At 47.4% G+C, this 12,456-nt stretch overlaps 1 protein-coding gene across 1 annotated transcript in view; it reads left to right on the top strand.

Moving 5' to 3' along the window:
• The first annotated feature begins 569 nt into the window (after positions 1–569).
• The window catches only part of ephb3a (eph receptor B3a), a 62,821-nt gene continuing 50,934 nt past the window's right edge, over positions 570–12,456 (top strand). Inside the window, exons 1-3 of the mRNA XM_062993819.1 lie at positions 570–820; positions 8,226–8,290; positions 12,090–12,374. Of these exons, the coding sequence (XP_062849889.1) occupies positions 730–820; positions 8,226–8,290; positions 12,090–12,374 (441 nt within the window). The 5' untranslated portion in view covers positions 570–729. The remainder of the gene's footprint in view (positions 821–8,225; positions 8,291–12,089; positions 12,375–12,456) is intronic.

Raw genomic sequence — 12,456 nt, 5'->3', positions numbered from 1 at the left:
TGACTCGGATCCCTTCGATTCCTTAAAATGAACAGTATAAAAGAATCGGTTCGCTAAAGTGAATGAAACTTTCCTGGTACAACTGTATTTCCAGACAGGTGAGCACAGGTGAGATGAGTGAATGGGCGTGGCTAGCGTCTTGAATTGCTGAGCTGAGTCAATTAAATTGACTCGTTAGGAGAACCGGAATGCACGGCCTGACTCGTTGAATCGGATCAGAAGGAATCGTCTCGAATGGCTGAGCTGAGTCAATCAAATTGACTCATTAAAAGAGCTGGATTGCCCAGCCTGACTCGTTTAATCGGATCTGTTCGATTCCTTAAAATTGACAGTTCAAAAGAATCGGATCTTTAAAGTGAACGGTACTATTCCCAGACAGGTGAGCGCAGGTGAGATGTGCGGATGGGCGTGGCTAGAGACCCCGCCTCTGCTCACTCGCTCTGTGCTCTGATTGGTCGCGCTCTCTCGTCCTCGCCCCTCCCTCCCGTGTCTCGTCGCAGAGGATCAACAGCTTGTTAGAGCAGTAGGATGCTGAACACGTCGCGCCCGCACCGAGGCGGAGATGCTCCCGCTGAAAACACACCGAAATAACGGAATGTGACGCACAATGGATGTATATCTCAGTTAGTACTTGATTACCAGAACCTCCCCGGTTGGCTTTGATGGTAAAACCCGGGTTCGGACTGAAGTGTGCTGAGTTTTTCCTGCCTCATGATGGTTTGGTGCTGAATGGAGCTTCATGGTGGGAAGCCGAGCTTTATGATGGATTATTTACTGGTTCTGTGCAGCCTTCTGCTGCCTGTAGTGTCTGCAGTTGAAGGTAAGTCTTTGTTAGGTTTTTTATTGTTCTATTCTTTCTTTATTCGTGCATATAAAACGATTTTTCTGGTCTGTTTAAACGCATCAGGACAGAAGTTCCTTCCCCCTCCCAGAAAAGCGTTTATCGGAATGTCCGTTGTGAAACACTAGATCACTGTATTCCGTACATGTCCAGATTTCGACTGTTTTTTTGTAATTACTCCGATGTGTACCCACAATCCAGACGGATCGATCGTGTTTAAGGTCTTTTGTCCATTTTAGACTCTCTTTGTTAGGATTTCGAGCTGTCGGATAAAAAATAAAAGCCAGTATTAACGGATTGACGGGCTGTACGGAACACTGGTAGCTGTAACAGATCGCCGTACAGAGTCGATTCATCTTCAGCTGTAATCTTTTCCGGATTCGAACCACTTTTTTGCCTATTACACGTCCGCCTGACCACAAAGCGACCAGACTTACTTGAATTTCAGCCCCTAAAACAAAGCCATTATTGCCGGACTGACTGGCTGTACGGAACACTGATAGCTTTAACAGTAAGCCGTACAGCTCCGCTTGATGAATCCCGTAAGGTAATGTAACAGTATTCCGTACATAACCACATAATTTGACATTTTGTAACAATTACGCCTACATAGAAACACAGAACAGCTGGACCACTCGTAGGTAAAAAAAAATTATATCACTTAGACCCCGTTTTGTACAATTTTGACCCGTCAAATAAAAAATAAAAGCCAAAATATCAAAGCACTGTCAGGATGAGTGAGAGACCGGTTGCCGTAACAGGAATCCGTACGACTCGAATTATTTTTTCCCAGATTCGAACCACTTTTGGGTTCTACACGTAAATGTGAGCACTATGCAGCTGGACTAGATTTTCACCAGTCAAATGAAAATAAAAGCCAGAATTTCTGACTGACGCACTGTACGGTACACTGTTCGTCCTAACAGTAATCCGTACAGCGCCTTGCTGTATCGTGTATTGAGATCCTGCTGATGCTCTCAGCCTGACGATGCTATAGATGAACTAAGGGTCTCAATCACCAGGTTCGAGTCACTGGTAGTGTAACAGGAGAGCCTGTACAGTTCAAGCGATCGAGGGTTCCAACAGTGGTAATCTGGCAGTGGTGGGGCTTGAACCAGCAACCTTCCGATCACACTAGTCCAGTACTTTAACTGCTGAGCAACCACTACCCCTTATTTGTAAGGTAATTTTGATTATCTGTGATCAGTTTTTAATCAAACAAAAATCAAAATCAATCTAGAAATCTACTGGATACTGGGTGATAGCACACAGTGCATACTGATCAGCCAAAACATTATGACCACCCACCTAACATCAAAAGATCAGTCCTGTGGTGTCTGGTACCAGGACATCACCGGCAGGTCCTACTGTGCATCCTGGTGCCACCTCGTCCACGGGTAAATGATGCACACATACCCAGCCGTCCACATAATCCAGTCGACCTTCTTCCATTGCTCCAATGTCCAGTTCCGATGCCTGTGTGCCCATTTAGGTTAGAATGGGCACTTTGACTGACCTGAGACTATGCAGCCCCGTACACAGAGGTTTGTACCGGACGCCATAGCCGTCATGTCTCGAAGCATCAGTGAGTCTTGGCCGCCCAACAAACTGTCCGCAGACAAAAGCAGTTACTAACAAGTGTAATAAATCAGTTATATAAAAGAAATTACATGCATTAACAGTTTAGGGAAGGCCCTTTTCTGTTCCAGCATGACTGTACCCCTGTGCACATGAAGAAGAAGTTTACGGAAACTTCAGTGTCCTTCATAGAACTCTAATCTCAGCCCCACTGAACGGCTCTGGAAAGAACTGGAACATCAACTGAAGCTTTCTTGACCAACATCATGCTTCAAAGTCTTGTAAGAAGCCTTCTCAGAACAGTGGCTGTTGTTCTAGCTGAAAAGATTACAGAGGTCACTCTGTTTTAATAGCATTTAGTTTCAAAATGAAATGTCCGACAAGCTCATGGTCAGGTGTCCGAATACCTTTGGTGATTACTAGTGAACGAATACTGAGAAATCCTTCCTGAAAACAAACGGGAAGTGGCTTTCCCAGCGGCTCCGGTGTAGGAACTAGAGGCTGGATTGTCAGTAATGTAGAACCAGACGTGTGCAGTGCGGTGATTGGGAGTCTGATTGCTGTGGTGTTCAGTGTCTGGGCTTTGTTCCAATTCCAGACACATTTGCACCTCTGCACAGAGATTTACTGTGTGCATGCTCAGTGTGTGTGCGTGTGTGTGCACGTAAATGTGTGTGTGTGTGTGGGTGATAATGTGGGTATTAGGTCCAGTAATTCCTCGTCACTTGAGTATCAGGTACAGGTGTACAAGTATTTGCATTCACTACAGAAAGTCCTTTAAAAACGGGGGTGTTCAGAACACAGTGCACTATGGGGCCAAAAGTATTTGGACACATGACCATAGGCTTGTCGGACATTCCATTTCAAAAACAAATGCTGTTACAATAGTGTGATCTTTCCATAAGGCTTCTCACAACACTTAGAAGTACAGTATGTCTGTGGGAATTTGTGCCCATTTAATCAAAGGAGCGTTTGTATGGCTGGGCATTGATGTCGGTCAATAAAGCCTCAGTTGATGTTCCAGTTCATTCCAAAGCATGTCTTCATAAAGCTTGCTGGAACAGGAAAGGGCCTTCCCTAAACTGTATCTGCAAAGTTGGAGGCATAACATTTCCTCTGTATAACTGATTTATTACACCTGTTGGCAACTGGAGCACAATTAAAATGAATTCACCAATTAATACAGTGTGCGCCTGACCTCACAATTGCTCTTTTAACTAAATAAGGACAAATTCCCACAGATACAGTACACAATCTTGTTAAAAATGTTCTAGAATGGAGGGAGAGATTGTCAGGCATGCACATAATTTTGGATATTCACTAACATCTAACTTCTGACTATTCGGCAAAGAGTCGTTTGGGAGCTGTGAGTGAGTTGACTCCCAGCTGATCCGATTAAATTGACTCTCTGAATAAGCGAGTCGATTCGATTGTCATTTAAACAGACCAACAGCGGACAGGGTCGAGGTTCTACTGCCCCGCCGGTGTTCTGGTGACGTAAATACATGATGTGGATTGCGTGGGTTCCTTTTTCTGGAGACCGTTTGTTGTCCTGCGTAAATGAGAAAATATGCAAGGCCAGCATTGTCCTCCAGCCTGGGCTGCGTCTCAATAATCCCCAGTTACAAGACGGCCTTGCTGCACGCAGTCCTCGGCTCGGCCAGGGCTGGCTCGATTTCTCAGCAGTTTCATTGGCAGAGCTTAATCAATGCTGTGTGTGTGGTGTGTGTGTGTGTGTGTGTGTGTGTGTGTGTGACACATTAGTTATATATCTTGTGGGGGTAAAGCACGCCAGCATGACCGCCGAAGAAAAGTGTGAAACCGACCGGTCCATCAGTCTGAATCTTCCGATGTACAGAGCGGCTCGGGCCTGTGATTTATGTTTTTTGGGTCCGTCCACATTATATTGATTATTATAAAGCAGCTTGTTAAGCATCTCATATCTTAGTAATCAACATAATAATTAGTGCTGCGGAAACAAAAGTGTTTGGCTCCTTTTGGACTGCGTGCAACCGCTAGCACACCAGCGCCGAGATTCTGAGCTCCCGGGTTCGAATCTCGACTATGCTACCGGTCGGCTGGGCGCCATCTAGCAGGCACAATTGGCTTCCAGTCTGCTGGGTGGGAATGACTAGACTAAAGGATTGGGTTATTAATTCTGTGTAACGAATACAGAAAGCGCAGAGATCGGGGCGTGGCTCAATTCCTCCACCGCTCGCACCACCAGCCAGCGGATTCTCTCAGAAAGCCGTAGCGCCTACGTAGAGTCACGTTTAGCTCTATGTGTTCCTCCACCACCCAATTTCAGACAGCCGGAGTCGTCGTTGCAGCGGCAGTGAGGAGGAAACCCAGTCCGACCTCCCCTCACCCAGAAACTGCCGTACTGTATTTGTCTTTATGGACCTGGCTTTGTGTACTGGGACACAGACATGCTGAAACAGGACAAGGGCCTTTCCCAAACTGTTGGCACAAAGCTATATAGACCTATTAGCACCTAAGGGACTGGACTAGGAATTGAAAGGAGCTTGCCCACCACTGAAATTCAGGGTCCTGAATCAATTACTACTTAGAATGTGTAGATATGCTTAGGGCACGATTGCCAGTAGTCATATTCCAATATTTCAGGAATGCTGCTACAGTGGAATGTTTCTGCCATTACTGTTACTTCATTGAGGGTATTTCCACCACAGTTCGAACCCCCAGTGGTGCTATTGGGCAGCAGAATTGGTTTCCGGTTACTGTAACGGGACCCATGTGGACCCTGACCAGGACAAAGGGGTGGTAAAACATTCGCCTCTTAAAAGAAGTCCGGCTAGCAGGGTTTATAGAGCGCTTATCTTCTGTGCCACATCACACAGGTCAATGTTTATCAGTAGTTTGACAACCTGCCTAGTCGTTCGGTTCAGGTGTTTCGGCCACGCCCATTTCTAACAGGTAAAACATTAAAAATGGAAGTACCTTGAACTTGAACTTTGTGATACGATTGTGAAGAGTCAGCCAGGTCTTCTTCAGAACTGAGTAAATAGGCACAAATTCCCACAGATACATAATGAATTATTACTCAGAACGTGTAGATATATTTAGGGCACGACTGCTATTACTGTTATTTCCACCACAGTTTGAATCCCAAGTGGTGCTATCGGCTCGCTGGATGGGTTTTCATTTACTGCAATTGGCCCAGTGATTCCGGGGAAACCGGACCCATGTGGACCCTGACCAGGACAAAGAGGTGGTAAAACACCCAGGTTTTAAAAGAAGCCAAGTTAGCAGGGTTTATAGAGCACTTATCTTCTGTGCCACATCACACAGGTCAGTGTTTATCAGTATTTAGTATTTAGTTATTCCGTTCAGGTGTTTCAGCCACACCCATTTCTAAGATTGTGATAGTTTGCCAGCCAGGTCTTGCTCAGACTTGACTAAACAGGGACAAATTCCCACAGATGCATAATAAATTATTACTTAAATGTGTAGATATGCTTAGGGCACGATTGCTAGTAGTTATATTCCAATAATTCAGAAATGCTACAGTGGAATGTTCCTGCTATTACTGTTACATAATTAAGGGTTTTTCCACCACAGTTTGAATCCCCAGTGGTGCTCGCAGGATTGGTCTCCTTCAGTGATTCCGGTGAAACCGGACCCATGTGGACCCTGACCAGGACAAAGAGGTGGTAAAACACCCGCCTCTTAAACAAAGCCCAGCTAACAGGGTTGTGCCACATCAGATACGCTATGATTAAAAGTATGAAGGCACCCTGCCTAGTTATTCTGTTCAGGTGTTTTAGCCACGCCCATTTCTAACAGGTAAAACATTGAAAATGGAAGTACCTTGAACTTGAACTTTGTGATACGATTGTGAAGAGTCCCTGTGTACAAAGTTAAGTCTATTAGGAGTGTGATCATTTAGCCAGGTCTTCTTCAGAACTGAGTAAACAGGCACAAATTCCCACAGATACAGAATGAATTATTACTTAAAACATGAAAATATATTTAAGGCACGATTGCCAGTAGTTATATTCCAATATTTTAGGAATGCTGCTACAATGGAATGTTACTGCTATTACTGTTACTTCATTAAGGGTTTTCCACCACAGCTCGAATCCCCAGTGGTGCTATCGGCTCGCTGGATGGGTTTTTAGTTACTGCAATTTGCTCAATGATTCCAGGGAAACTGGACCCATGTGGACCCTGACCAGGACAAAGAGGTGGTAAAACACCCAGGTTTTACAAGATGCCCAGTTAGCAGGGTTTATAGAGCACTTATCTTCTGTGCCACATCACACAGGTCAGTGTTTATCAGTATTTAGTATTTAGTTATTCCGTTCAGGTGTTTCAGCCACGCCCGTTTCTAACAGGTAAAAAAAGTATTGAAAATGGTCGTACCTTGAACTTGAACTTTGTGATAAGATTGTGAACAGGGAGTCTCTGTGTACAACGCCATGTCTATTAAGATTGTGATCGTTCAGCCAGGTCTTCTTCAGGACTGAGTAAACAGGCACAAATTCCCACAGATACATAATGAATTATTATTTAGAACGTGTAGATATATTTAGAGCACGACTGCCAGTAGTCATATTCCAATAATCCAAGAATGCTGCTACAGTGGAATGTTTCTGCTATTACTGTTACTTCATTAAGGTTTTTCCACCACAGTCCGAATCCCCAGTGGTGCTATTGGGCAGCAGGATTGGTTTCCTGTTACTGCAACCGGACCCATGTGGACCCTGACCAGGACAAAGGGGTGGTAAAACACCAGCCTCTTAAACAAAGCCCAGCTAGCAGGGTTGTGCCACATCAGATACGCTATGCTCAAAAGTATGAAGGCACCCTGCCTAGTTATTCCGTTCAGGTGTTTTAGCCACGCCAGGTCTTCCTCAGATCTGAGTAAACAGGCACAAATTCCCACAGACACACTCCAACATCATTTTTTGGAGTGCATTTTCTCCCAAGAACAGCAAACTGGAGGAGATTGAATGTTGTACCCTGTCAAGAGTCCACGCATTTCTGGCGATGCGCGTTCGTGACCCTTCTGGGTCTCTCGGAGCGTCTGGGAAAAGTCCGCCGCAGGGGGGCGTCGTGCGCTCGAGTGCAGAAAAATGCGCAATCTCAGAGCCAGCGAGGTCATACGGAGCTGATCAAAGCATCAAAGCATCAAAGCAACTTCCGCTTTAATTCTAATTAGAGGAATATTTCACATGGCGAGATGCTCTTAACGTCACCTCGAGCCTGCACGATTTACACCCCAATGAAAAGCAGCTATACGATACGCATAAACAAGGACCGTGTGTGTGTGTGTGTGTGTGTGTGTGTGTGTGACCGTGTGTATTACTGAACCGTATTTTCCCCGAGTCCTAATCGGCTGAGTTGACGTCCGGCTCTGAATATTTCATGCCGGCGCTCGCAGAAGCCGGAGCGGCGCTAATTTGGAGCCGGCGCTCAGGCCCTCATCGAACCGACCGGCGACTTAACAAAGTGAATAAAACATTAGCGAGCGCCCTCGCCCCTCGGCCGCCGGTTCGACTCCGCTGATTGGAGTGTATTTAGAGGACAGCGAGTGCCCGAGGACGCTGATGAACGGATGGCGCCGTACGAGCGGAGCCTCGTCGAAGCGGAGCCACGGGCCCGGGCTGCTGCGCCGAGATAAACGGACCCTCCGTTATCTGTAGGACGGCACCGAAAACCAAAAACAATGCATCGAGCGGGCACGCAAAGAGAGGAGCGCTAATCCGCGGGCAAATAAAAAGATGTTTATTTTGTTCAGTATGGAGCTGCTGTTGAGAATTAAACGATTATCTTTTGCTTACAGAGACACTCATGGACAGCAGACTGGCCACGACTGAGCTCGCCTGGACCACCTATCCGGAAAGCGGGGTGAGTATGTTGTCTCCAAAAGTAAAATACACACCCCCATGAGCCAAAATTGTGCATGTCAGGGTCAGGAAATTATTTTTAGCTGATGGCAGAGGATGGACGAGCAGTGAACCGCCGACAGGTTGTTGGGCGACCAAAACCCCGAGGCTGTGGCGTCTGGCTATGGACCATCAGAATTCTCTGCTAGTCGGAGTGACTGAGTGTACAAGTAGACCAGGGATGTCTCCAAAATTAAAATATACGCCCCCAATGAGCCAAAATTGTGCATGTCAGGGTCAGGAAATTATCGTTGGCTACTCCAGGAACCGAATCAGAGGGTGGTCCGAGGGGGGACGAGCAATAAACTGCCGACAGGTTGCTGGGCGGCCAAGACTTGCCGATTGCAGATTCCAGATGAGGCTGTGGCATCTGGTTACTGACCGAGCCTGCTAGTCGGGTTTCACTGATTTTAAAAGACGACTACGAGAAATAAGTAGTCCAGCCAAATGTATGTGGACGCCACACGCATCGCTAACATTTGCATTAACGGCATTCATATAAGGTTTTGTATGTGTCTCCAAAATTAAAATACACACCCCCATGAGCCACAATTGTGCATGTCAGGGTCAGGAAATTATTGTTAGCTGGTGGCAGACGGTGGTCCGAGGAGGGACGAGCAATGAACCGCCGACAGGTTGTTGGGCGGCCAAGACTCGCAGATTCCAGACAACACTGAGGCTGTGGCGTCTGGTTACAGGCCGAGCCCACTAGTCAGGTTCCACTGATTTCGATAGATGGCCGAATGAATCAAGTAGACCAGGGATGTCCGGCCAAACGTATGTGGACACCATACGCATTGCAGACGCATTGGAATTGCAGATGCCGAATTCGAACCAGCGACCTTTCAATCCCCAGTCCAGTCCCTAGTTTGGGAAAGGCCCTTTTCCAGCCCCCTGTTCCAGCATGTCTGTGCCCCAGTACACAAGGCCAGGTCAGTAAAGACAAAGCTTGACCCGACCTCACAAATTTTGACTAAACAGGTGCAAATTCCCACAGACACACTTCAAAATCCTGGACAAGGGAGACCAGACGTGGGCATGTATGATGAGCACTTATTTACAGCTGATTTCTAATTACCACTGACCTCATGCGGGCCGGTCAGGGACAGTCAGAGGGTCGGACGTGGCCCCGGGGTCCGAACAATGCCCAGGAGTAAGATGGACAGACCACTATGTCGGTCGACTACGTTAGTTTCTTAGTAGACGACGGTTCATCACAGGGCGCCACACACTCGCCCATCTGATTTCTAATTACCACTGAACTCATGCCGGTCAGGGAAGTCAAACAAGCTTGGCCCGACCTCACAAATTTTGACCGAACAGGGGCAAATTCCCATAGACACACTTCAAAATCCTGGACAAGTTAGACCAGAGGTGAGCAAAGAAAAAAAAACAAAGCCAGGTAAAGGGCCGGGTGTGGCCCGGGGTCCGAACAATGCCCAGGAGTGAGATGGACGGGCCACTATGTCGGTCAACTACTTGAGTTTCTTACTAGACGACGGTTCATCACAGGGTGCCCATCTTTTTCGCTCATATTTACTCACGGTTTAGACTTGCTAATCCACCTTCTGCACCTGTTAGGAGGAATCAGAAGTGCTCAATAGATTCCAGCACAGACACAAGGAGATAAAATGAAACTCTTTATGAGCAGCGACCGGAGACGAGGATCGAGCCCAGGTCTCCAGGTGCACGTCTCTGTGCAGCACTCACCCCTCCCTACCGGCTGTGGCACGGTGCCACTCGCGCCCACCTTCCTCCAGACAAAGAAAAACAGCCTCCGCGGGTGAACGGCTTCCTCCCAGCGGCGGCGTCCATTCCAAAACGTTTCTTTTTCTTCGGCCGACTGAACTGCCCCGCCGGGGAATGGGCCGCCGCGTGTTCCGACCTTAAGCTTGACAGACCTTTCACCATCCCGTCCCTCCGCCCGTCCACCTGCACCCGCCCCCCCCCCCTCCCGGCGGCCTCTCCGGTACCGTTTATCTCCGGGTACTCGGAGCCAGTCGGCGGAAAACGCTAAGTTGCCATGGCAACAATCTTCAGCGGCCCGGTCCTCGCTGCTGCGGCTGGAAAGCCATACATCATCGTAAGTGATGCGCTCCTGCGCGCCCCGAGATAAACACATACTTTCCCCCTCGCTGCGCCGCTGCTTAATTGTGTTGCGCAGAGTTCCTCGACCCGAATGTCACCTTGGAAAACGGATTGCGATCACCCGGATGGGCGACGGCGCCGTTCTCGCTGTCCGAGCGCGACCTGTAGCTCCGGATTGAAATTCTCGTGTCATTTTTTTAATCCTCGCCACTTTGATTGAAGAGGGAGGTTCAGCCGACGTTAAATCCACGACAGGGCGGCGGGGTTATTAGCATATTAGCCGTGGACGAAGATATAAGAGCCTTATCAACGGCGGCTAATTCTCCAAATCAATCACAGTCCGGATGATCAACGTCCCCTCAACCCAGAATCCCCCGAGCATCAGGTACCATCGACACTCGGTTAGCCATTAGCACCTGGTAGTGCCATGCGCCTCTAATCCGTCTCCGGCGGTCACTTCGTTTTGACACCGTGGGTTCTGCTCCGTTTTTGAGTGTGTCTGTGGGAATTTATGTCCAGTCAAAAGAGCTTTTGTGAGGTCAGGCACTGATGATGGACGACGAGGCCTGGCTGGCAATCACAGGTCACCACACGTTTAAACATTCACTCATTTGTTCATATTTAGGTGACGTTTAGAGCTGCAAATCCACCTACTGCATGTCTTGAAACATATGAGACACCTGACCAAGCGTTTTGACAATATCTTTCCAAGACAATGGGCATTAATATGGAGTGTCCTCTCTTTTTTTTGGTAGCTCTGACAGCCTTCACTCATTTTGGAGTGTGTCTGTGGGAACTTGTGCTCATTGAGTTGTAAATGCATTTATAAGGTCAGGCACTGATGCTGGATAATAACGCCTGGCTGGAAGTCACATGACACCACACGTTCGAACATTCACTCATTTGTTCATATTTAGGTGAAGTTTAGAGCTGCAAATCCACCTGCTGCATGTTTTGAAATATGTGACGACACCAGAAAGTTTGTGGACACCTGATCGTGAGCTTGTTTTGCAGTCCATTCCAAAATGATGGGCATTATTTTGTAGTGTCCTCTCTTTTTTTGGTGGTTCTGACAGCCTTCACTTCTCTTGAAATGCTTTTTGCAACAGTTTGGAGTCTGTCTGTGGGAACTTGTGCCTATTGAGTCGTAAATGCATTTATAAGGTCAGGCACTGATGCTGGATAATAACGACTGGCTGGAACATTCACTTAGTCATACTTAGGGAAAGTTTAGAGCTGCAAATCCACCCACTGCATGTTTACTGCAATAAAACTTGGCCAAAAGTATGTGGACACCTGACAGTGGACAATAAGCTTGTTGCACGTTTAATTCCAAAACCTTCCAAAAGTGTATGGGTTATAATGTGGTTGCTTCTCTCCCTTGCTGCTTTAACAGACTTTACTCTTCTGATTTTGGAGTGCGTCTGTGGGGATTTGTGATCATGTAGGCGAATCTAAATGATCAGTCGACATTCCGAGTCATCCCAAAGATGTGCAGATAGGCTGAGGTCAGGGTTTTGGACAAGTCACGGGAGCCTCTATTACCAAAAAAGTGGAAGAATCTGAAATGATACACCTGAACTCAATCAGGATGAGTGTCCACGTACTTTTGGCTCGTCCTGTCCTGTATCAGTACTGATTTTCTATTGTTTCATTTTCCTTTTCAACCCCAGTGGGAGGAGGTCAGCGGCTACGACGACTCCATGAACCCCATCCGGACGTACCAGGTGTGTAACGTCCTGGAGCCCAACCAGAACAACTGGCTCCGGACGGACTTCATCCCCCGCCAGGGCGTGCTGCGGGTCTACGTGGAGCTCAAGTTCTCGGTACGCGACTGCGCCAGCATCCCCAACATCCCCGGGTCCTGCAAGGAGACCTTCAACCTGTTTTATTACGAGTCCGACGGGGACACGGCCTCGGCCACCAGTCCGCCCTGGAGGGAGAACCCCTACATCAAGGTCAGCGGTCTGGTCATTCACGCCTGCTGTATATCAGACAAGAATTGTTTACTAGCCTCTTGTGCCAGTGATTTTTAGGGAT

This window comes from Trichomycterus rosablanca, chromosome 4, assembly GCF_030014385.1.
Source record: "Trichomycterus rosablanca isolate fTriRos1 chromosome 4, fTriRos1.hap1, whole genome shotgun sequence".
Classification (NCBI taxonomy): Eukaryota; Metazoa; Chordata; class Actinopteri; order Siluriformes; family Trichomycteridae; genus Trichomycterus; species Trichomycterus rosablanca.
Note: the sequence above shows the minus strand (reverse complement) of the source record. Positions and strands in the feature narration are given on the sequence as shown.